Source organism: Rattus norvegicus, chromosome 7 (genome assembly GCF_036323735.1).
Source record: "Rattus norvegicus strain BN/NHsdMcwi chromosome 7, GRCr8, whole genome shotgun sequence".
Taxonomy (NCBI): Eukaryota; Metazoa; Chordata; class Mammalia; order Rodentia; family Muridae; genus Rattus; species Rattus norvegicus.
Window position 1 is genome coordinate 60,681,474 of NC_086025.1, and position 25,271 is coordinate 60,706,744.

Here is a 25,271-nt window from a genome sequence, read left to right on the forward strand (position 1 = left end):
AACCCAGTCTCTCAAAAACAATTTTTGCACACATCTGAATTCTTGAAAGATGTTACATTAAAATTCATCATGAGAGGGGTTGGGGATTTAGCTCAGTGGTAGAGCGCTTGCCTAGCAAGCGCAAGGCCCTGGGTTCAGTCCCCAGCTTCAAAAAAAAAAAATTCATCATGAGAAAAACTGTTACAATGTTTGGAAGCTCATGAGTGGGCTTCAATTCTAAAGTTGCAAAGAGAAAAAAACAAAATGTAAGTGAGGAAACTCTGAAAAGAATATAGCTAAAGTTCAACTTTTGAGATCCTGGATATATATTAAAAGATACCAGCACAAAAAATAAAATTTGGGGGAACTGAAGACAGAGCTCCCATGAAAGGGCACTGTCTGCTTTTCTCAAGGGCTTGAATCCCAGCAACCACACGGCAGCTCACAACTATCTGTAGTCCTGTCCAAGGGGATCTGACACCCTCTTCTGGTGAGCACCAGACAGGCATCTGGAGCACAGATGTAAAAGCAAGCAAGACACCAATATTTGTGAAAATAAATAAAATAAAATCATTTTTTCCTTTTTCTAATTGATTAGAAGAATTCTGTTTTAGAGAAAGTGTAGTTTTCAACGAAATCAAGATCCAAGCATTGAATACTATCCACTATTTAACACAGTTGCTGCTGAAATGGCCATCAACGATCTTCGTGATTCCTACTGAAAAGTCTAAGGTAAGGGATTGAGAAATAATGTCCAGTAAGTAAGGATCCTTGAACAGTAACAAAATAAAACAATCTACGTTCAAGCAGGATAACAATTCGCTTATCCCAAAAGGGTTAAAGAAGAGTCTACTAATTTATCTTTAGACAGATCTAAGTCCCTGTTTCCTCTAGTTTACTGTCAACTCTTGGCCTAGATAGTTCAGCTAAACTGTAACTGGCCAAGAAGCTATGTAGAGAAGGGTTAACTAAGGATTCAGCTGGATTAATGGTAATGTCTGGATGACAAAGCCATGTGGTTTGTGGGAATTCACCACCCATGCTCTGTACTTTAGTCTATCCCTACTTTGGGCTTTAAAAACACAATTTTACCTATAATAAGGGAATGGAATGACCTGCTCTAAAATACACACACACACACACACACACACACACACACACACACACACACACACACACATATATATATGATAGCAACCTCAATATATATTTCTTTTATTGTCTCAAATTAGAAACATCAATATCTAACAAATACGGAAGACCACACAGAACACAGCACAAAGAAAAGCTCCACAGGAGACATGGGAGGAAAGCAGCAATCTTTCTGTGCACCCAAAAACAGCTCTGGAAGAGAAGGTGGCTGACACATGTCTCATTTTTTTTTTTTTTTTTTTTTGGTTCATTTTTTCGGAGCTGGGGACTGAACCCAGGGCCTTGTGCTTCCTAGGTAAGCGCTCTACCACTGAGCTAAGTCCCCAGCCCCCCACATGTCTCATTCTTAACATCAAGCCCTAGTTACGGTTTTCACATTGTATTTTTTAAAGTAACAGAGTTCTACTGAATAAAGAAGTGTCATTGTTTCTACTTTGGGAAATGAAGTTTCCTTCTTGAAATGATGTTTTGCAATCAGTCTGAATATAGCAATGAACCACACTCCCTAACTGAGAGACAGGATGATATCCTAATTCTAGCAGTCTATGAGCCAGACGTACATGCCTAGTATCCCATAAACTACAGACTGTCAAAACACCTACTACTCTGGAACCAACATGAAAAGATACAGACAAATCACTACTCTTCTTGTAGCAATGCCTCTGTGAGCACAGGGCTCCCTGTGCTCAGACCTACCTGAATGGCTGAGTTCATGAAACATGTGTTTCCCAAGTTACTTAGGCCACACAGGCCTGGCTGTTCATTGTTTCTTCCAGGTTCCGAATAATCATAGTTCTTGTAAGCAGTATATGACGGGAGACAATAATTGGAGTTTTTCACACTGGAAGAAAAAATTTAAAAAATGCAGCTAATTACATCACAATACAGTTACAATAAAAAGTACTTTAAACCTATTCATGAGATATGTGGTTAATTAATAAATATGTTTTCCTGGTCACTCAGCTAGTACTTTCTGAGATAGCATTTTCAAATTATGGCATTCTTTATCTAAGCAACAGAACACTGTATCATAGCACGTCACTCAATAAACCCCACTATTATAACATTCTACCCTGGGTTAATCGGAGCAGCATCATGGCTTGCTCTATTCTGCATTGCTCCATCAAAATTAAAACACTCAGATTTTAGACACCAGCCGCAGCAATAAATCATCTCATGTATGTCCCCTTTGAATTAGTCTGCTAGTGTAAGGGTGAGGACTGCAGGGGCAGGAAGAGATGGGCTTTAGTTACAGATGAGCACTGAGAAGCCCAAGGCCACTATGACATCACTGTTGAGATGCACCGAAAGTTCTACTTGTAGCTTCTACGATAGACTAGCAAAGCCAGCCCTGCAACGCAGAGAAGAGCTCTGATCAGAACACCGAACGGACATGGACCGTGCGCAAGGAGGCCCAGTGGACACTCTTTCTTCCAGTTGCTGCTGTACCACACTTTTACCTTATCAACTCTAAAACTGTTTAAAACCACTCTGTCATCTAAAATGAGCAAAGCAGAGTAAGTTCAGAAAGAATTAAGTCAATAGGTTAAATCTTATTTTTACATACAATTTTGTGAAAAGGTGATTATTTTTTTAGAGACTGACTGTTTTATAAGAATATTTATAAGAAATTCTTTAGAGCAGTTTAAAAATATCAGACTTTTCAAGATCTTTTATTTCTTAGGATGAACTTGAACACAAATCAAGGTTAGGGGCTAAAAGTAAATGATGATGTAAATAAAATACAATTTTACAAATATAATAAACCAGTAGTAATACTGATTGGTGATAATTTACTTCTGATGGTTAGCTCATTTCAAAATAAAATATTTCATTTTATTGTTCTATAATAATAAACTCTCACTAGGGTATTATAACAGTTTTCATGAACTACATTACTGCTTATTCTAAAAAGGTTTCAGTGAACATACACACACCACACCAAACAGATAATACAAAAGTCAGAACAGGACAGCCCAAGAGTAGACAAGTGGTAGGCAGCTTGTCAGACAATCAGCAGCTGGAGGTCATCAAGGACACACCCTTTAACTCCTGTGATCACACACTGGAGCACGTCCACCATGACAGACTAATTTTAAGAAAGGAAATTATCTCAATTCCTGTCTCCAGGACTAGAAACATCAGTCAGAGCTTGGCTGAAGAACTTTATAGGAAAGCTTCTTCCTCCTGGCTACTTTTACATATTTAATTTTTTCTTTAATTACTTTTAAACCATCTTTTGTCAGTGAGTTTTAGTCAACAGAGTAGAGTTTTATCTTTGGTTCAGAAAGGAGACACGATATTCTAAATTTCCCTAAAGGTTACAAGATCACAAAAACATACCACTGTCCTTCCCTTTTCTAAGAGGGACTACACTAAAAATGTCCTCTTCCGTAATGCGACAGCACTTAGAGACTCTAGAAGCCCCTGCTTTGATGCAGTTGCTTACACATCTTAATTGCTAAGCCTGTCTCAGAGATCCTGACCTTTCTCTCTCTCCGGCTCTCTCCTGATACAATCCCAGTTCCTAAGCATGTTTGACCTAGCAGAGAGGGTGGTCTCACTCTTTCTGTAAAGGACTTTCATATCTTTTGCTGCAGTCAGCAGACTTATCTGTAACTCTAAAAGCACAGCTTTCTCTTTCCCGTTGCTCATTTCCACACTCCCAGCTGATACTGAGATTTTTTTTCAGCTTGTTTATCCTGTAATTTTTCTCTTGCACTCTATTACAATCCAATAAAAACATTCTTCTGAGACAGTTTTTTAATGAGACCATGCATATTTTTTCAGTTAAAAAATACAGGGCCCTCTAAATAAAGGAATGAATGAATGAATATCAGCTCCCAGTCTTCCTAAAAGGGATCTATTCAAAGATTAAATAAAAATATCAAGGTCCAAAGAAATGCAAGCTTGATAAATCAAATTCACATTTCAGGACTTGCAGCTGTTTCAAACTTAATTAGAAAGCAGACACACAGACTTCAAGTTTCTTCTTCTTTGTAAAATTACTAGCCTTATTACTTCTGTTTTATAGTCCTAGTAACTAAAAGCTTGCCAGGTACATGTTGGCAATTTAATGTATCACCAGAATTTAATTAAAATCAAGCTCTTCTATAGTTTTTAAAAAGGCCAGTATTTGTTGCACATCTCTACACATAACAGAGAAGGGAAAGCACATACACCCTGGCTGTGAAATGTGAAATTTAAGTAGCTACAGCAAAAGAGCAAAGTCCGCTCACTACATACTCCTGAGTGCTCATGTGTACACCCTCCCCCAATTACGGCACATCTTCATGCTTATCTGAGAAGTGTGCGTGTGCGTGTGTGTGTGTGTGTGTGTGTGTGTTCGCGCGCATTCACTCTTTCCTTACAGCAACACAGATGTTGGAAATTTTTTATTCATTAGAATGATAATAACAGTCTTATGCTAAAAGTAAAACAGACTATTTTGATGGGCTAGACTTTTTACTTATTAGAAATGGGAAAACGGTCTGAGCAAAGCAGTTGTCTCTCTGTTTTAAACTCTGACTCTTTGAAGCAGTGTCTATGCTCTGGTTAAATGATGGGCATTAGTGTAAGGCTTACTCAGAGACTATGACAATCTACCTGCTCAGAGATGATAGTGGAAGCCAATGGACTCCAAACACTTCACTAGTGACCTCCTCTGCTGATGGATATGCCACATTAATGCTTGGCAAAGAAAGTACAGAAGCTAACAGCTGTCTATCCAGTCAACAGAATATGCAGGAACTGAGAAAGTCCCTGCACTCTAGAGACACCTCTCTCTGTTTTGCTAGTGACTGGAAGCCAGTCATCATTTCTGAAGCATATGCTACTTTGAAAAATTAAATTTACAGAAATATTAATAGGAGTTTTAAAAGTATACTGTGTTGGGGGCAGTAGTGGTGGCGCATGCCTCTGATTCCAGCATTCAGGAGGCAGAGTCAGAAAGATCTCTGAGTTTGAGGCTAGCTTGATCTACAGAGCAAGTTCCAGGACAGCTAGGGCTACACAGAGAGACCCTGTCTCAAAATCAAGCAAACAAATAAACAAATGCCAACCCCTCCCCCCCAAAAAATACAAAACAAACAAAAAGTATACTGTGTTGACTCTGTATTGTAAACTCCTTAATATGTGAAAATGGAATCAGATCTGACTTTTTAATATAACTTGCAGATTAATTTTCAATCAGTATTGCTGTTTGACATTGTAAACATATGATCAAGCTTACTCTGCAGTTAATGAAAATGTGTTCAACTAGGGTATTTAACAAAAACAGATGGCACGTCCTAGATGTCTGTAAAATCTACAATTACTGCTATGACTTATTCTCATACAGGGCATCATTTCATTTCAAAGGAGACTGAATAAAATTAACAAAACACCTATTTTGATACGGAGTGTTAAAATCTAGATAGTATATCATTCAAATACCTTGAGTAACAATGTTAGTAATATATCAAATAAAGTAGTATAGAAAAACAAGGTAATAAAACCATTAATATTTTAGAAAATTGGCAGATTTAAAAATGTTTATAAGTTATAATTGAGGCAAAATATTTTATCACCTAAGAGGTAACATTGTTGTACAGGGTAAATGAAGTGTACTCTAAAAACAGACGCTTCACAATTTTTTTATATAAAGGTGTCAATTCTTTTTTTTATTTTATTTATTTTTATACTCCAGAGTTTATTCAATTTTATAAAACTTAAATAATTGCAAGCGTTCTTAATCCTATTTCCAACAAGTGTTATTTCTGTACTTGTAAATGTTTTATACAATCCTATCTATTTACTGTTCTTACTATATAATTCTGCAGTTTAGATTCTAACATTTAAATTCTAACAATTTAAATCTGTAGACACTCAGGAAGTTTTAAAGCTGTGCTTGTCAACCTACTCTTACTGAAACTGTACCATTTCTATCTGAAGTCTCTGCCTACTTCTTCTTCACGTCAAGTGAAAATCAAAAGACAGCCTTATGTAAAACAGTCACTAAGTATATTAATTCAAATTACCACACACACACACACACACACACACACACACACACACACACACACACACACACACACACACCTACCTACCTACAATTCTGTTCATTCCTCAGAAAGGTAAGTCATGCATCCAACTTTCTTTCAAGCTTACAAATGATCACAGAGGAACGTCTCAGGAGGCAGCTTCTGTTACAAGCCCCTAAAATAACCTCCAGCTCCCCTCAGGAGTTCCTGTTTCAGAGTGTCTGAGACTAGAGTGCATTAGGATATTTTTATTTTATGAACGGGAAAAATAAGACTAAAACAGAAAAACAAGAGACACACACACCAGCACAATAACGCTAGTCAAAATAGTGTCTACTAGTGAATACCACTATGTCCTGTTGAGATGAGTGTAAGGGCATAGTACACCTGTAATTGACTTACTTTATAGTAAATGTGGGAGCCATCTGCAATTAGTATAAACAAAATTTTATCCCCAACAAAAAGTAATTTTGATGAATTAAAACTCTCAGTCTTTTGTGCTGGTATGAATGTTTACATGGAAGAGAACTCAATACAGGATCTGAACATTCACAGTGCCCATGTCTCCTTATTATGTGACAGTGCAATGCTAGTATATATTGCATAATTTTTTATGAGTTATGAAATGAAGTTATGTTTAAAGACTGTTTGAATTGGGAAATATCACTGAAAAGGTGTGTTAATATTCCAGCCACTTAGAGAAAGCCTAGGGACAGATGTTTCTGTTTAATTTTTTATGGTTTTAGTTTACAAAACTAATTAGTGGGAAGCTTGACAATGTAAAATACTTACACTCAATTCCTTCTATTACCCACTTATATCATTTAGTTTTCTGCTTCAGATAATTTCTTACCTTTACAAATGTGATGTTTATCCGTGAAAAACAAAATGAGTTTTTTTTTATTTCTTTACCTCCTTTTATATGCTTGATTAATCTTGGATTAAAAGTTCTACAGAGAAACCATGCAGAAGACTCTGCAATGCTAACATTACTTTCCATCTAAGGGTGATCTGGGTTGCCGATGCACTGACCTGGAAGTGTACTCTTTGGTAAACTGTGCTGTTTACACTTATTTTTTAGTATGTCATAGAACTAACCCTTTTCATTATTTTTCCCTTTAAAATCATCTTAGCTATTATCATCTACTTAAAACCCAGACATGTCAGAAGCACTTTACCAAGTTCCTACAAGACATAAGAATTTTAACAGGGAAGTTAAGATGGTAAATGGAATTACTGCTTGATTTATGAATACTTCATAAACTGCTTTAGTGTTTTCAAATGTATAAATATGATGCCATCTGAGAAGTGCACTAACAAGTTAAGTCATATAGAGTGTAAAGGTAACACATAACCACAGGTACCTATCACACCCACTAATACAGACAGGTGATCTTATGTGCATCAGAGTTCTCAACCCTGGGCTGGGAAGTTCCCCAGTAAGATGGCTCAGCATGCCAACTGTTTAGCACACAAGCTTGCCTGGCAACCTGAGTTCAGCATACCTAAGTCACATGATACAGGAAGGACCATGTGACTATCAACTTTTTAAAATACAAGTAAGCAAAGCACATATTTCCACATACTACATAATTCTAAATATCACTTAACATAAAAAAACCCTTCTTAGTATTTAAAAAGTGCTTTTCCCGTGGCCTCTGCTTTCCAGGTAAGACTCACTGACACATGCCTTATTACGGGTGGCTGACCAGACTGAGATGACAAACGAGTTATATCTGCCCTTGAGTGGTTAAGAACGGCCTATAAAAATGTCAAGGTAGAATCTAAATTTTAGAATACAAAATTCTGAAAGTTCTTTTTATTATTTTTCAGCCAACTATTATACTATTCTGTATTAAGTCAAGTAGTTTTTAAAAATGTGTTTTATTTCTTGTGAAGTGACTCTTGAAAGAACTATCAGTAATTTAAAGGAAAGCAAATTTTGATTCAACGAAGACTTTTACCCTAAATTTAGATACAAGATATCTTTTTGCCAACCAATTAAACAAAGAGGTTTTAAGATTCAGTGCTTACTTTCTGTTGTTGATGTTGTTATAATTATTTGATAGAGATGAAGGAGAGATCTTTGGTAAAGTTGAAAAATTGGATGCACCTGGGGACCTTTAAAAATATGAAAATGTCAAATTAGATAAAAAATGAAAAATTATGAAATTATGAAATAAAGAAAAGAAACAGATGACAATGTTTATAGTAAATGAATACTAGAAGTCAGATTTTTGTGGTCAAACTGATTACAGTATCGTTTGGTTTCTAATTTTCAATGTATTTTTCATTTGAAATATAATGGTATAAAGGGAACTTTTTCAAATAAAATTTATGAAATTATAAAACTTGCTATTCTTATAAATCTACTAACTCAATATATCACTTCTCAGGGTAGAGTTCCTAGCACTTTACAACCAGTGTCTGCATTTAAAGGGATGAGGCTATTTACTTTCTCTGCAGGTGCTAAGGTGCTGTAGTTACATACAGTGCTGACACAGGCAGTTTCAGAGAATGTACCTGATTCATAAATCCTGATGTCACTTGGAAAGAGCAAAGGAGAACTTCCAACGGAATCCCAAGAAATAAGTGGGAAAAAACTGTCTCTGGAAAAACTGAAGACCATATATCTATTGGACTTTATGATACTCACTTCATTAATTCAGAATCTTTTTGGGTTGGGGGTGTTAATCTCTACCATGACTGGCATTTAGATAGTAAATGTACTTTAAAGGCAGACAGGAAAATCAATAAACCTATTACAAACAAATAATTAAAGTGCATAAAGCTGCCTGATGGATTCAATTGTCCTTGAGTTCTGTAAACAATTTATATTTCCTATGTAAAATCTAGCTGGTGCCTGAACAATGCAGTGCTAACTCAATCACGGAAGTTCTAAACTTTAATCGAAAAGTTCTAATCTAAAAGTGATGGACAGACTTTGAATCTCCGCCTCTCTTCAGGTGCTGAACAGGCAGGACAATATAATCTACAAAATTTATATTTAGCCTTTATAGAAACACATATGTTACATGAAATAAATGGTGGGCAATGAAATTTCTAAAATAGAAGAAAAAATTTTAAAGTGTAAACGTTTTAAAAAATACTAGTAAAAATTGCCTTTCTTTGTGAAGATTCTTTTTGCTGAAAATTGCGTATTGATGGATTATGTTAGGTGCCTTTCCAAAAGGATGATATTTTACTGTGCTAAGCTAAAATAGAAAATAGTTTTAAGAGAAAATATGGTTGAGAGAACATTTTAAAGCTTTGATGCTGCTAACATTTTAGCTGGTACTTCCACTTCCCAAATATTAATAAACAGAAATATCTTTGCCTTTGATAACTAAAGTCTTTTGTTTGTTTGCTTTTTTGAGACAGGGTTTCCGTATGCAGCCTTGACCTGGCTGGCCTCCATCTCAGAGAGCACCTGTCTCTGACTCCCTCCCCAGGGCTGGGCCTGAAGGTGCACACCACCATACTGGCCGCTTCTTAAACATTTTTAAGTAGAAGGGAAAAAAAATCTAATGGGATCAGAGTTTGAGTTGCAGCAATGAATTGTATATATTAATTTTCAAAACTCAATTCAGTATTACATTCCAGAATTCCCTTCCATTTTACTTTGAGTAAAAATTATGAAAATAAAGATGGGCTCCATTTAATCCAGTGGAGACATTTGCTGCCTGTCCAGAGCCTTTACTACTGATGAGTAGCTGAATTTACAACATTAATCAGATTACTACTATATGCTTTGTTCTTAGTGAGTCTGAGAATATAGGAATCAGAGAAAGGACTGGAAGAGCTCGAAGGGGCTCGAGACCCCATATGAACAACAATGCCAAGTAACCAGAGCTTCCAGGGACTAAGCCACTACCTAAAGACTATACATGGACTGACCCTGGACTCTGACCCCATAGGTAGCAATGAATATCCTAGTAAGAGCACCAGTGGAAGGGGAAGCCCTGGGTCCTGCCAAGACTGAACCCCCAGTGAACTAGACTGGTGGGGGGAGGGCGGCAATGGGGGGAGGATGGGGAGGGGAACACCCATAGAGAAGGGGAGGAGGAGGGGTTAGGGGGATGTTGGCCCCCGGGAAGGGGAATAACAATCGAAATGTAAATAAGAAATACCCAAGTTAATAAAGATGAAGGAGGAGGAGGAGGAGGAGAAGGAGGGGGGAGGGGGAGGGGGGGATGTAAGCAAAATAGATGTAAAACACTAAGTACTTTAACAACTTTTAGAAATTAGAAGTATTCAAAGTAGGAAAAAACAGCGTATGTAAATGTGTGGGGCTGTAGAAACAATTGTGTTTAAAGAATTAACAGTAACCTGTCCCTGGCTGAAATAGGTATATGGTAGTAAGAGGAGGAGGAACTAAGATAGGGACTATAAGGAGCCTTTTATGTCCTATGAAGGAATCAAAGTTTCATCCAACTGTTGGAACATTAGAGATTTTAATGAGGCTCATCAATGTAATCAGACTTACATCCTAATAAGATCATTTACTAGGGGAGAGAAATAGGTGATGAACAGAGTATAGATCAGGAAACTATCCAGACGACAAAGGGGGATTCAATAGAGGGTGGAATTACGAAAGTGGAGGGAGCGAGGACAATAGACTTGTGTCTAGAAGGCAGTCTCAGAGCAGTGTGCATGGAAGCGGGATGAAGAACCAAGACACTTTCGTGGTGTCTGAGGTGAGACACTGGAATGCTATTTGATAGCTTTTTCTGGATTGATATCAAGGTCAATATTAAGTCAAACTCCTGGCACACGTGGATGAATTAAAACATAGTACCCTAACTGCGGTCTTTACTACTCTTAAGTCTTGGCTCCTAAGAACACTTCATAATACACATGTGGCATGCAGTGAGAAAAGGTCTGGAAGATGGGAATGGGTGGGACAATCTTGAGTGGGAAAGGGGATGATATCCAATGCACAAGCAATAGGACTGGTACTATGAAAAGAGAGATGTCTCAGGGCCATGGGAACAGACTGAAGGCTTGGTAGATTTGATCTTGTAAACCTATGGAAACTCTCCTGTAAAAATAACGTCAGTATGTTAAAAAGAAAAACACTGTTTGACAAGTTTATCTTCCTTAACCTCATTGAAAATACCAAAGAAGAAGAAGAAGAAGAAGAAGAAGAAGAAGAAGAAGAAGAAGAAGAAGAAGAAGAAGAAGAAGAAGAAGAAGAAGAAGAAGAAGGAGAAGGAGGAGAAGGAGAAGGAGAAGGAGAAGGAGAAGGAGAAGGAGAAGGAGAAGGAGAAGGAGAAGGAGAAGGAGAAGGAGAAGGAGAAGGAGAAGAAGAAGAAGAAGAAGAAGAAGAAGAAGAAGAAGAAGAAGAAGAAGAAGAAGAAAAGAAACCACCTCAAAAGGACTTTTACTGAGGTGTAGGTTTGGATGTGTGGGGGTGTGCACTTGAGTGCAGTTCCCTGTAGTAGCAGAAGCCAGAAGTGTCAGATCCCTTGAAAGTGGACTCCTAATCAACTGAGGGGTGCCTGCAGTGGGTGCTGGGAACCAAACTCAGGTCCTCTGGAAGAACAGTATGTACTCTCGACTACTGAGCCCTCTCTCCAGCCTACAAAACTTCCTTTACATACTGTCTGGCATGGCGGAAGCCTGCATAAAGCAAATGTGCTACATGCTGAAGCTGACAGACAGTGTGAACCCAAGTGTGAACTAGTCACTAGGTCTCACCCATCTCCTTCTCATCAATGACAGCCTGTGGTTGCTCAGACAAGTGTGCCTATAGGACATTCTCTCAAAAATATGCGGCAGCAGCTTATACTCCAAGGAAAATGAATGAAAATATTAACTAGTAGTGACAAACTTTCCATTTATAATGTTAATTTCAGACTTTTCCCATAAAACCAATTCTTTAAAATGTGAGCTTACAAGAAAGTTGTACTATAAACACCAGTGCTCTGAAGGCCTGTATAACTTAGAGAGTATTTTTTGAAATGACTAATAGTATAGCCAAGTACAGATCTTAGTGTCAGACTACAAGTCATTACCCGTCAGATTCCCATACTGCGATGAGTCTTGTGAGGTGTATGCCGCCTGTGTCCTGTGTCCAGTGTCCTGTGTCCAGTGTCCTGTGTCCAGTGTCCTGTGTCCTGTATCCAGTGTCCTGTGTCCTGTGTTGATTATCTGCAAAGTGCTTTTCTTTTCTAACTGCACGTCCATGTGAACTCTCCATGCAGACAGTGTGTCACAGCAAACTACACACCCATCTGAGAGCTTAGCTGTCTGACACTTAACTGAATATTCTCACAGAGTATTAAGGATGCCTCCCTCAGGGTGGGTGCCATGCCCAGTAGTAGATGTCCAACACAAGGTGAACATAATGGTATTTGTGTAACTTTTTGCCTCATATTGTTGTTTTGACTTTTTTTGTCTTATTAATCTTTTGCTTGCATATTATGATTTCCAATATAAGTGTTTTATGGTGGTTCTTGTTCACTTTTCTTTCTTCTGCCTGTTTGCTCGTTTTATAAAGGCAGGAAGGCAGCAGGCACTGAGTGTGGGCGAAGTGGGGAGGAGAATCAGGGATCAGAGGAGGGAAAGTCTGATCAGAATTACTATATAAAAAGAATACAAATAAAAAGTTATGCCAAAGTGCTTTAATGCTACTCTCAAAGTACCTTCATTTTAAAATAGTTAAATTTATGAATATGTTCTGAGGTTAAAATAAAACTGTTCAATATTGCTATTCATAAATATTTTACACTTAACTTTAATTATGATAAAGTCATAAAACCCACATAAGAGTTCTGTGGGTGGTTGGAAACAACAGGAGACAACAGCAGTCACCACATGCAGGTACCTAGGCGATGGGCTCTTTAGTAAGAGAGTGTGACTAAGAAATCAGGATCTCTGAATGGTGCCTCATTACATCCATCGATGAGGGAATGTATATATTTAGGCATGCAAAACAGAGAACAAATTATCTGGTTCAAATAGATGCAGTGTCCTGCCTATCAGGAAAAACAAGTTGATGTTAGAAGTCCTAATACTAAGAACAGTATTAGCTTGTCTTACGAGAAAGGTTTAGCATGAACCACCTCTTATCTCTGAGTGCCTACTATGAATGAAAGAAGAACTTTATATAAATCTGAGGATTACTAACACATGTAAGAGGTGTAAGGATAGCTGCTGCATAGACTCTGTGGAGGCAGGGACAGTCTCTCAGACTCAGTGTGAATGATCCCTCCCCAAGAGAAACAAGGATTTTATTAAATTGTGAATAGTAGTTAAGGACAGCTTTGGCAACAGCTAGATGTCTTCAAGACAGGCAAGGGGTGATGGAAGTCCACCAAAGGAGAGAGCCCAAAAGGTAGTTGGGAGAAATTGAAGGTTTGTTTCCCAATGTGGTAGATTTTTATTTATATTCATAAGCAAATGGCATTAGAGAAGAAACAAAGATAAAGTGGGGCTCCTATATGGATAGTATGTCAGGCACTGTATGTACAGGAAGGATGAATTAGTAAGAGAAGAGCAAAGAAAAGTCTAGGATGTTCTGATACAAAAACAGGTAAAGGTTATCCTTAAAGATCAAGGAAATTAGACCAAAAAGGAGAGATTGGCTACAGATAAAGTTGAAGTTTGCTAGTAAAGCATTATTGATAAGTGACCATAGCTCATGCATTGATTTAGACTGCTAAACCATATTTCACATAGCCCTTTCTAGCTAAACTTTAGAACTAATGCCATGTTATTTATAAGTTAGCCAATCTTCTGAGGATGACCAGTGGCACTTGGCTCTCACTATGATTAATTTAAAAACTACCCTGTCCCTGTTCCAGTGGTTTTCTACAGAGAACAAAGGAAATGTTTGGAATACTACATTGTGACTGTCTGGATATCAATCCATTTATCTAGCAGTAAACTAATTTTGGCCAGTGTAGGTTACATGCAATATAAGACATTGTATTTATCTCTTTAAAAGTCAGAAAGGTCAGATGCCAATTTAAGAGGAAATTAAACCTCAACAGTACCATACCTGTAGAATCTGAATTTTCTGCCCAACATGGCGTTTCAATTAATGAATGCAATTCAATACTAAGCTGACATTCTTACTTCAAAAGAGAACACAACTTGTCAACTTGCTCCGTCTCAGTACAGTGTGACTGTTAAAGGAAATGGGCACTTTTTGTGCTGACCCTTAACCCAGTGACTTCTATGTACCAGTTCTTTTTATCCTTCTGGTTACACAATGTGGCTTCTTCTCTTACATGTCCACAGAAGCACTTTATACAGTGGCATAGAAGCACAGGACCGTTACCAGTCATCTGCATGCCTATTATGTAGCCAAGCGAGAACGTGATGAGCGACTGTACCAACTGCATCACCTACAGTGTTTCTTCTTTCATAGCACAATGATATAAGATGCTACAATACTGGGTTAAGTTTATGCTCTACAGTTTCTGCTATTGCGTCAGCATTCTGTCATCAGAACACCGTAAGGAACAGAGAGACAATGCAACGTTAACAACTACTGTCATGGAAGGCAGGCTCAGCAGCTGAGAGCACTCAGTCTTACAGATTGTTTAACATCTACATGAGGGCTCACAACACGTGTAACTTCTGTCCCAAGGGGATCCAATGCCCTCTTCTGACCTCCGCATGAACCCATGTGACACATATATAAACATGCAGCAAATCACTCACAACATAAAACAATTGTTGGCACCGTTTATCTTTCAGTCACACAATACTTTACTGATGAACTCTGATGTTTATTTGTCCAAGAGACACAGAACCATCACGGTTTTCAACTTCTTCCCACTAAATACCTTCTCACATTTTTGTCAGGATTTTTTTTTTTAGTAATTAATAAAAATGAATGAATTCTGATGTTATTTTCACAAACAAGAATTTTTACTAGTTCAGAAAAACAATCTAACCTACTTTGCTATATAATTGTAATAATTTAAAGCATTTTAAAATAGTTATACCTAACTTAGACAATAGAGAATAAATTAGAATAGCAAATATAGTCAAAATGAGCTTGCATCCTAGAAGTCAGAACTCAGGAATAAAGTGCTTTCCGTTTTTCTCTTGTTGGTTATACTGATGTAGTTTTCTCTTCCTTTTAGGAATGTCAGGCCTTCCACAATTATCTTACCTTACAGTTTCCTATTTGACACAGTTTAACCATCCATGCACTTACACTAGCTTGTTCTCTAATGCTAAGGTCATTGAAAAGAAGACACAATAAACACAACAGAAAATTAGGAGGAAACTTTTAAAGGTAAAACTGCAAAAGGCATTTTTGGGAAGTATAAGAAAATGTACACTCACACATGGATTATACTCCAAGTTCTAAAGCAACCAATAAACATGGGATATTTTAAATTTATTGCATATATATATATATATATATATATATATATATATATATATATCAAAACATCAAATTGTATGTTGCTATTTAACGTGAAAATTTAAATCACTTTTGAGGGGTTCTTATATTTTTAGATTTCTAACAGATTTTGGGTTTCTTTTCATAACTTAAATGCATCTTTTAGCTGTTTTAAGCAAAATGATGTTTTCTCTTTAATATTTATAATATTTAACATTTCTTCAAGTGCCACTTAAAATTAATGGTTTAACATAAATGCTAACAATTTCAATAATGATCAAAACGGGTCTTGTAAAACCTGCCTACAGGCAAACTGTATTCCATTTTCTTGATTCAGGATTGATGTGGGTAGCCCCTGATGACAAGGGTTGGTGCCATCCAAGAGCAGGTGGTCAAAGATAGCCTAAGCGAGAAGGCTGAGCAAGCCTGGAGCGTCAGAGAACAGCATCTCTCCAGTTTCTGCCTTCTGCTTCCTGAGTTCCTCCTCAAGTTGCTTTAGGTCACGGTGGTGTTTTATCAGACTAGTAGAAACCCTGTGACATGCCTCCAAACACCAAGCAAACAAAACTACAAAACAAAACAAAACCCCATTATACTCCAGAGAGAATAATCCTCTGATGTTTTAAACAACCAGACTGCCCTGAGCTCTCTCATTTGTTCTAGGCCATTTGCCTGTTTTATGGTTCCTCCCCATCCCCTATATTTTGAGTAGTGTAACATTAGAGGTCTTTTACTTAGTTTTGTACTAATTCTGTTATCTACTAGATAAATTTTTGCATCTTTACTTACAGTTTTGTTGGTTTATTTTCTACATGGTTTGGTATTAGTCTATAAATTCAAGCCTTTTGCTTACATATAAATAAAACATTGCTGTAATACAGTACAGCTTTCTGATAACAATGCTAAGGGTGCTTGCTTGCCACATCGGCAGAGCTGTACATCAGATGATCCATGAAACTGAACATCTTGATCAGTTATCCTACCAAGAACAGATCGCTGGCCCAGGCACAGACAAGGCCTACTGATTTATAATATGCCAGCCTGTCAGTTTCTACAGCTCTCAGTAGGTTGTAGATCTAGACAATTTATTTATTTTTCTTTGAATTATCTTATCATTACAACATTCTTCCTTCTCTTTCCCCTTCAATCCTTGTTATATACCCCTCCCAGTTTTCCTTCAGATTCATAGCTTCATCCGTCATTAATTATATATATATATACATATATACATATATATATATATATATATACACACACACACACACACACACACACACACACACACAAACATCTCATGTTACCTTGCATGTATGTTTTTCAGGGCTGATCATTTGGCATTTGGTCAACTATTTGATGGTCACCTGACACTGAGTGACCATTTGATGTGCTCTTCCCATCTAGATATTTGGTCATTAGTGTTACAGGGTTCTTCCACGGTGTGTGTGAATAGTAAGTTTATTTATCTTTTGTCTTAATTGAAATGTGTCCGTATTTCACAAGGAAATACACTGTTTACTATTACTGATTTTGGTTACATAAGATTTCTTAAGCTAGGAGAATTTTCTTTTATTGTTAGCTTTCTAAGATTCCTTTTGTACACAAGTGCAAATATTAAACATTTTATATTCTGACACTGTCATTTGACAATATAATACATTAGTGTAGTATTATGGTTTCCATTAAGCAATACTTAAAGTTTTGTTAGCATCCTTACTTACTGAACTTAAAAACACTCTAAGTGTACTTACTTCCATGCCTCTTCATTATTACATCATCATTCACCAGGATTTATTACATGAGTATGGTGTATTAGGTATTGAGAAATTGTTTTCTACTCTGACAAACTACAAATACTCTGGTTATGTGAAGAGATGTAATGATTATGAAAAACTGATCTGGACTGAATGCTGTCTATGGCTAGTAACCCCACCTAATTTGGAAGCTGACACAAAAGAATTCCGTGAGCTCCTGAGTTCAAGGTCAGCATAGGCAGTCTCTTGTAACAAGAGGGAATGGTAGAGAAGACAGTCAGGAGAACGCAGTAATTTTATACAGAAAAGGTTTCCAAACTTTACTGCTCATATCGGAGCATAAGCAAATTTTATTATTTAAAATTGTTTCAAGATTCAGTAAAAATATAACAATATAAACATAAGTGAGAAAAACAATTACGATTTTGATTAAGCACTAAAATGAATATTTATAAAAGTCTATAATTTCCAAATTTCTACTTGTTAAGATATCTATGATTCAACTCACAGGCTTTTAATTCTTCCTATTAAAATTTCTACTTTTATTCGAAATTTTATCCATGTATTATGTTCAACTAAGCAGGGTTCAATATACACCTCTAAGAAATTAATATATTTAAGAACCAACTCACAAGAAATTTAAACAATAACAACAAAACTTTACCTAATATAAAAAAGATAAAACCTCTTCCTGAAGGTGCATTTCCTTTAGAAGAAAACTTGCAGTCAAGTAGCAAGGCTGTTCTGTTTTATAGATTTGCTATGTCAGCACGTAATAAATTACTAATTTAATTACAAGTCATTAAAGTTTTTCAAAATTCAGATCTACAATCCCTTACCAGAGAATCTGAAATTCAGGGTTGTAGATAATTAAACGACCCTCCAGTTAGTTATCTAGCAGAAGGGAAGGTTGAATGGCTATGAAGCTGTCCATAGATCTCGTTCATCTTCCTTAGCACTGAAGGAACCTCAGTGTGAATGTAGATGCTCTCTTTACACTACAGAAATAGTACAACTATAGACACATGGATTACTTCTCAGAGATCTGAAGTTTATGTATTGAAATATAAATAGGATTGTTTTTCATAATGTAAATCTTATCATTTTGAAAACATTTTCAACTCTGTTTACCATTCAAAGCACTCAGTATTCCAGATACTATCTCTACTTATTCACTTAAACTCTAAAACATTTGTATAATAAAAATACTACTCTCGCCCCCAGACTGCCTTTCATAAAGAAGCATTTAAAAAACAGATATAAATCACAAAAAAAATCAAGAAAACATAAACTGCTTAAGGATCTGACTATATTAGACAATGCAACATTTATTTACACTGTGACTTATTCTAAAAGTGATTTGACGTTGAAGGCTTGAAATCTGTAACACATCAATCAAAGTGTAAGTATAAACTTAGGAGATGTCTCCAAGAGTGAACTAGGAAAGATGAAGAACACATGTGTTCTTGCAATTCAGTCAGCTTTGCTACACTGTGGACTTCGGCATCTGAAGGAGACGCAGCATCATGCAATAGACCACAAGGAGGAGGAGGAGCACTTACTTAGGAGCAGAGGGACCCCTGGGCCACGTTCCGTCTTCATTTTTTTGTTCTATCACTAACACCTGCAAACATGACACAACAAAGGGTGTTTTTCCACAGCTATGAAGGCAGAACAGCTTCAGGAGACAAGTGGATAAGGACTATAGTAACCAATTATTAAAGGACACAAGACAAAATGGTCTAAAATAAGTCAGCATTGATAGTGAAGAAGAAAAAAGGGGAAAATATCACTGGTTCTATAACTTTAAGAAAGTATAAGCCAAATAACAGAATATACATTGTTTCAGTTTAAGGTGTATACTTTTAAGATTTATTTGAACTTGTAACATAGACTGCACAATTAACAAATGACCTATCAGTGGCTATATGATGATTTCATTATTATTATGCAAATACTGAGAAACTGTGGCAAAAATAATTCCAAACCATACATTACTTCTAATTTATTTTGGGATTTGAAGTTAGTATTCATCTTTTATTATTTATATGAATTCTGAAACCTCTTTAGAAATGTTTTTATTACATCTATGCATCTATGCATTTATTTGTAGTGTGTATGAGCTCCAATGTGTGTAGGTACCCATGATATATGGGCGTACCTGTGCCTTGGTGTACACAACACATGGAGATGAGAGGACAATTTGCAGGAGTCATTTCTCTCCCTCCAGTAATGTGCATGGACCTCAAAGAGTAAGACTTGGCAGCAAGTGTCTTTACCCACTGAGCCATCTTGCCAGCCTTACATTATGAAATTTCTAGTACATAACTGACAGGCACATTTAGAAGAATCTCATAATAAAATTATGAATACTCAAATTCCTTGCTGCAGCATGTGTCAGGTAGACAAAAATCATCTTAGTAATACAGAATCCATGCCAAGACAAAGCTACTTTAAAACGTCCCCAGCTCTTTCCCTTTATGTTTAGATTAACAAAGCAGCCTCCTTGTAGTTCCTATTAAGGATGAGTCTATGTAAGGAAGAAAAAAATTAAAAATACTTAAAGAAGTTTGATATACTACTAGCGAGAAACTAAAAATCTAAATTTTCATGGTAAAACTATAATGCAAGACAATAAACATGAACTGAAATATAGTTAACTATAAACTTGAATATATCCTATATATTTAGTTTCATTAACTTTTTCTTATATTTACAATTACAAAGTACTATACCTACTACAGTGATATTCTTTGGTGGACTGTGTGCTTCCAAACCTTTTATAAATTGGCTTTTTGACCCTAGTCACATAAAATGCAACGGATAAAATATAATGGGTAAAGCATGAAGTGTGAAGTGTAAGTGATATTGACATATTCATCCAAACACTCATGTAACTTGTTAAAAGAGCTCATTTCACACTCAAAAAAACTTTCTGCTGCGTGCGTAGCTTTCTAAGTACATTAAGTAGCTGGCACCCTCACCTCTCTATATTCTTTTCTTTGCCTACCAGTTATGCACAATCTCAATTTTCTAAATATCATCTCAGTGTGGAAGTATATTATTTAAAAGACTTATTAAATAGAATTTATTGAGTGATTCACAGCTTAAGATTTTCTTTACTAAAACTTGCAAGTACAGTGATACATTATCAACTATATCTGTATATACATAAATATTATGATCATTTGAAGGAGTTAAATCAGGTATAAAACAAAGAATTTCAGCTACTAAAAACTCCCAGTTAACATTTAGTACTGTTTAGCAACATTTCAATATTCCATATTTTAAAGTCATAGACAGTATTAATAAGCCACAAGAAATAATAAAATTCACTCCTTTATATAAATGTATTAGTTTTATTTATTATATATAAGTACACTGTAGCTGTCTCCAGATACACCAGAAGGGGGCATCAGATCTCTTTACAGATGGTTGTGAGCCACCATGTGGTTGCTGGGAATTGAACTCATGACCTCTGGAAGAGCAGTCGGTGCTCTTAACTGCTGAGCCATCTCTCCAGCCCACAAATGTATTAGTTTTTTGAGTTAAGTTTTGCTTATTGTTAAAGTTTTGAAAAATCCAATATTTAAAGGGAGACAGGGAAAAAAATCAATCAATATGAACAGGCAAACTTCAATAATCTCTCTCTTCCTTTCTTTTACCTGTTTATTTTTAAGTAATGTACATTTTTATGTATATGTACTGGCATGTGCACAAGTTCAGGAACCTGAAGAGGCCCAAAGAGGCTTGGAATCCTTTGAACCTGGAGTTACAGATGGTTGTGAGTCACCAATGTGGGTCCTGAGAACCAAGCTCAGGTCCCTCTGTAAGCACTGAGCCATGTCTTGAATCCTATTCTCTCTTACTTTCTAAGGTGCTTTACCTTACAGTAAGAGTGGAGTGGGCAGGATCAAATGAGGGTTAAGGAGACAGCTCGGTGAATAGGAGTGTGGCATGCTCTGATTTCAAATGCTCAGCATGCACATAATAAGACTGGGCAGGACTGTATTTGCCTAGAATCCCAGCACTAGGAGCTGGGTACTGGGATGAGAAAAGTACATTTTGGGAACTCAAAGCACCCAGCTACCAGTTCAGCGAGGAGTGCTGGCAAGAGATAAGGTAAACAAAAAGAAAATGACACTGATATTCTTCTCTAGTCTCTGTATTCACATTACATACACAATATTTTTATTTTGAAAAATTTAGTGTATATTCTTTGAATCATACCTCCTCACAAATGAACAGAAATCATCACAAATATTTAATCTCATTAAACTAACTTAATTCTCTCATTAAGTCTAATCTTCAGACTGACAAATATATATCTATCAACAACATCGAATCTGGGGAAAATAACATCCATTAGATAAGGCTACTAAAACACTGAATGAATTAACTCTACATCATTTCAAATAGTGCTCTTACTTCAAGTACCAACAGATGGTAAGCAGAGTAGGATTTGTGTCTGGTGGGGATGGAGGGAACTCATTATCTGTGAGGAGACTAACTAGGTCTTATTTGATTGTTAATCAGGCAACTTTCCTACTGCGTGTACTGAATTTGTAGTTACGCTTAAAACTATAATGGTTAAAATGAGTTTGAAAATCATTGCTTTGAAGTTTCTGAAATTCTGGAGGGAGGTAGATGGCTAACAGCACCATTTCTTTTATTCTTTAAAAAATTTTAATTGTCTGCATTCAGGTGTGCTTGTATGTGTGCACATGCTGTGTGGCCAGAGGGCCATGGAAGGCATCATTCTTCAATAGAGATTCACCTATTATTCTTCAGTATGATTCACCTTGTCTTGTGAGGTAGGGTCTCACTGGAACCTGGGCTTGCCAATTACACAAGGAGACCTGGGATTTGCCTGTCTCCATCACTCCAGTGCTGGGGATCAAACTCAGGTCCCTATGCTTGCATACAAGCACTTGGCACACTGGACTAGCTCCTTAGCTCCCAAAAGGATTGTCTTTGCTAGCCTAGTATAATACTTGACATATAGCAGGCATTTACTAACAATTAATTTATCTTAGTTTTTTTTATAACTCTATCACATTATTGATATTAATAATAATTTTCAAATAAGCTGGCAAAAGAAAGCCATCTACACGCGGAATCACCAGTCACTCTATTAGGTACTAGCTGCTAAAAAAAACAAACTAATCAAAACATGAAGCTTAGAGCCTAAGTATATAGGGGAGAAATTCTTTAAGGATCAGTGGGTATTGAGAAAAAGAGGGACAGCTGAAGAGGCGCTATGATCCCTGGGTTGGAATCTGAAGGGTAAATTAATGTGATCTGATGCATACATAATGGGATGAGATGGATACTATGAACATTTGAACTGTTAGAACATTTTACTGGACAGATGCAGGGAAATGGGAAGACTAGTACATCAGGCAGATGGGTAATGCATTTAAAAGCATACTGTAGGAATCCTACAGTAATCAAAAGACAAGAATAATCTAAAGATGGACAACCAGACGAGAGGCTCACCCAGGACCTGCATGCTGGCTAAGAGCTCTGGACTTCATAACCTTTAAGGACTCAAAAAATATTTATGAAAGCCAAATAACTAGATTTGCATTTAATAATGAATTCTGGTAAAGGAGGACTTTGTAAATATGTAAGAAAGTAGAGGTAGCGAGATGTGTTGTGCTGGGACAGGGACAGAAAGAAAGAGAAAGCTACAAGGTAGGATCAGTTCCTCACTGTAATTAAACACCCTATCTTCTCAATATATTGAATTCTTTGAATTACATCAGAAGGGAAGATGGAATTGAGAGCTGGTAGACCCATAAGGGATGGGCATACTAAGGTTCATTTAGCCCACAGCTCTGTTGAGTTACTGTAATGCAGGTGTACGCACCGTGTCTAGCTGCATTTACACTGTTAATATATATGGGATAGTCACAGTGGCCTTCTTATGTAACGCCAGTAGAGACAAAACCACTTTTTGATCCTTTATAGAAAGTCTGCTTTTACAATATTAGCTTTTGTGACTGAAAACATTCTTAAGAAATAGAGTGTTTCCAAGTGCAAGAAGAAAGTTAGAAATCACTGTTATTGATCAAGGAGGCTAGAGATGAGTTAAAAAGAAGCAGCATGAGACAGAACTCACCATACATTACACAACACTCACAAAGTCTTTTATTGCAAAAGCTGCATTTAAAATAAACATCAGTCTTGGTCTGGAGAGATAGCTTAGCCTTTAGGAATATTTGCTGTTCTTGCAGAGGACTTAAGTTCAGTTCCCAGCACCCAGTTGGCTTACAAGTACCGGTGACTCCAGTCCTAAGGACTCCAACGCCTTCTTCTGGTCTCCACGGGCACCAGGAATGTATGTGGTATCGAAATACACGCAGGTACTCAAACATACACATAAAGCACAATACATCTTACAAAGAAATGATTGCTAACAAATACCTGTCCTTGGTATAGGCCGGCATCCTGGATGGTGCTGTCTGGCTTATTCAGTGGCTCAAATGTGTTACTCATATACTTGTTCCACAGTCTGGCCTCCTTTTCATCTGGAATATTGAAGATCTTTCTTATTTCCTTTTCAATTGTGTCTGAAATTTAAGAAGGGAAGATATGTAAATACGGTTAATTTAAAAATAGTTTATTAGCTACAGAGAGCTCAATTCTTACCAGACTAAGCATTATAAATTTATTAAAATAAGGATAAAATAGCAAAAAACCAGATAAATAAGAATTCAAAATGCTGTGTCTGTTAAGGGAGACAATGATAATTTTAATACCAACATGATTATTTGAGAAATTTAAGATTGTAAAAGTTAAAAATTAAAATTGTCTAACACTAAAATGTAATTTGTTCCACAGAATAAACTTTTAACACAATATAAAATCAATGTGTTTCTAAGACTATGTAGGAGTTAGAAACTAAAGTATGGTAAGGAGATACCAGCAATGGAAAAGATTTGTATTCATATGCAATCAATTTAAGAATATCTCACATGAAACATACCCTTTACACTCTGAGACTATGTGTGGGTGGTAAAAACACATCCAAATATCACATTTTTTTCCTTAAAGATTCTTCTTAAACAGGAAGACAACTGTTACACTTATCTAGTGCGTTTCTTTACTTGCGTGTGAGGCGGCATGAGCATGCATGGGTATTGTGGGCAGAACACACAGTAAGCTTCAGTGTGGCTGCGAGTACAACATTCCCTGCCGAGCCATGTCGCTGGCCCAGTGCTCCGAGGTTTTTACCTGAGCAACTGCAAGACCAGGCAGTTAGTTAATGATGCAGGGAAGAACATAGAATAGAAGACTTCTCAGCAGGGGACAAAGTCTGACTTTATGATAACTAAGATTCCTATGCTGGGTAGAACACTAGTAAAATACTTTAAGCCAGAAAATTAGATAAACTATTATTAATCTTTACTAACAAAGAACTTTTAGGAAGCCTTTGAACAAAATTATGTTCTTAGCACTTGGCCTCAAATGTTGAATTTTATCTTCTACTGGACATGCTCGGTGCCAAAACAACAATTTAGAAGTAAAACATCAAAGACAAGCCCTAAGATGCCAAACTATTTTAAATAGTTTTTTGTTGCTTTTGTTGTTGTTGTTTTTTTTTTTTTTTTAACTATAAATTATATGGGCAGTACAAGCTGAAAGCAGAGTATTTTATTCATTTAGTAGCAACATGAAAATGGAGATTTAATTTTCTAATTTTAGGTAGACAATTTAGTAAAGCTTTTAAAAAATCAGTTTCAATCACATTTTTAAAAGACCACAATGGTAAGTATATATATCTCCATGTTTTACTTATTATTCTAATTCCAAGCAATGTGAAAAACATCTACTTAACAGAATAAGAAATTTCAAGTTATACAAAAATTTAGTACATTTACAATTTTGTGACATATATTCAATGTCTGTACCCTTAAAAAGTATTAGTATAATTAAATTTGGATTAAAATCTGTGTCACATCAAGCTTCCTGATAAACAGATATTCTGCATAAATT

At 36.4% G+C, this 25,271-nt stretch overlaps 1 protein-coding gene and 1 long non-coding RNA gene across 17 annotated transcripts in view; one reads left to right on the top strand and one right to left on the bottom strand.

Annotated features, from left to right (window-relative positions):
- The window catches only part of Usp15 (ubiquitin specific peptidase 15), a 161,527-nt gene that overhangs the window by 37,863 nt on the left and 98,393 nt on the right, over positions 1 to 25,271 (bottom strand). For 6 of the 16 annotated variants that reach the window (XR_010052935.1, XR_010052936.1, XM_063262953.1 and 3 more), the window contains 4 exons: positions 23,700 to 23,845; positions 18,833 to 18,894; positions 8,187 to 8,273; positions 1,828 to 1,972 (listed from right to left, as the gene is read on the bottom strand). Coding sequence is in view for 11 of the 16 variants with exons in the window: in XM_063262953.1 (XP_063119023.1) it covers positions 1,828 to 1,972; positions 8,187 to 8,273; positions 18,833 to 18,894; positions 23,700 to 23,845 (440 nt within the window). In the remaining 5 variants the exon portion in view is untranslated. 16 annotated transcript variants of the gene reach the window in all.
- Positions 2,498 to 8,942, top strand: LOC134479704 (uncharacterized). The gene is made up of 2 exons (XR_010053343.1): positions 2,498 to 2,648; positions 8,619 to 8,942. It is a non-coding gene; the product is annotated as an uncharacterized LOC134479704 (long non-coding RNA).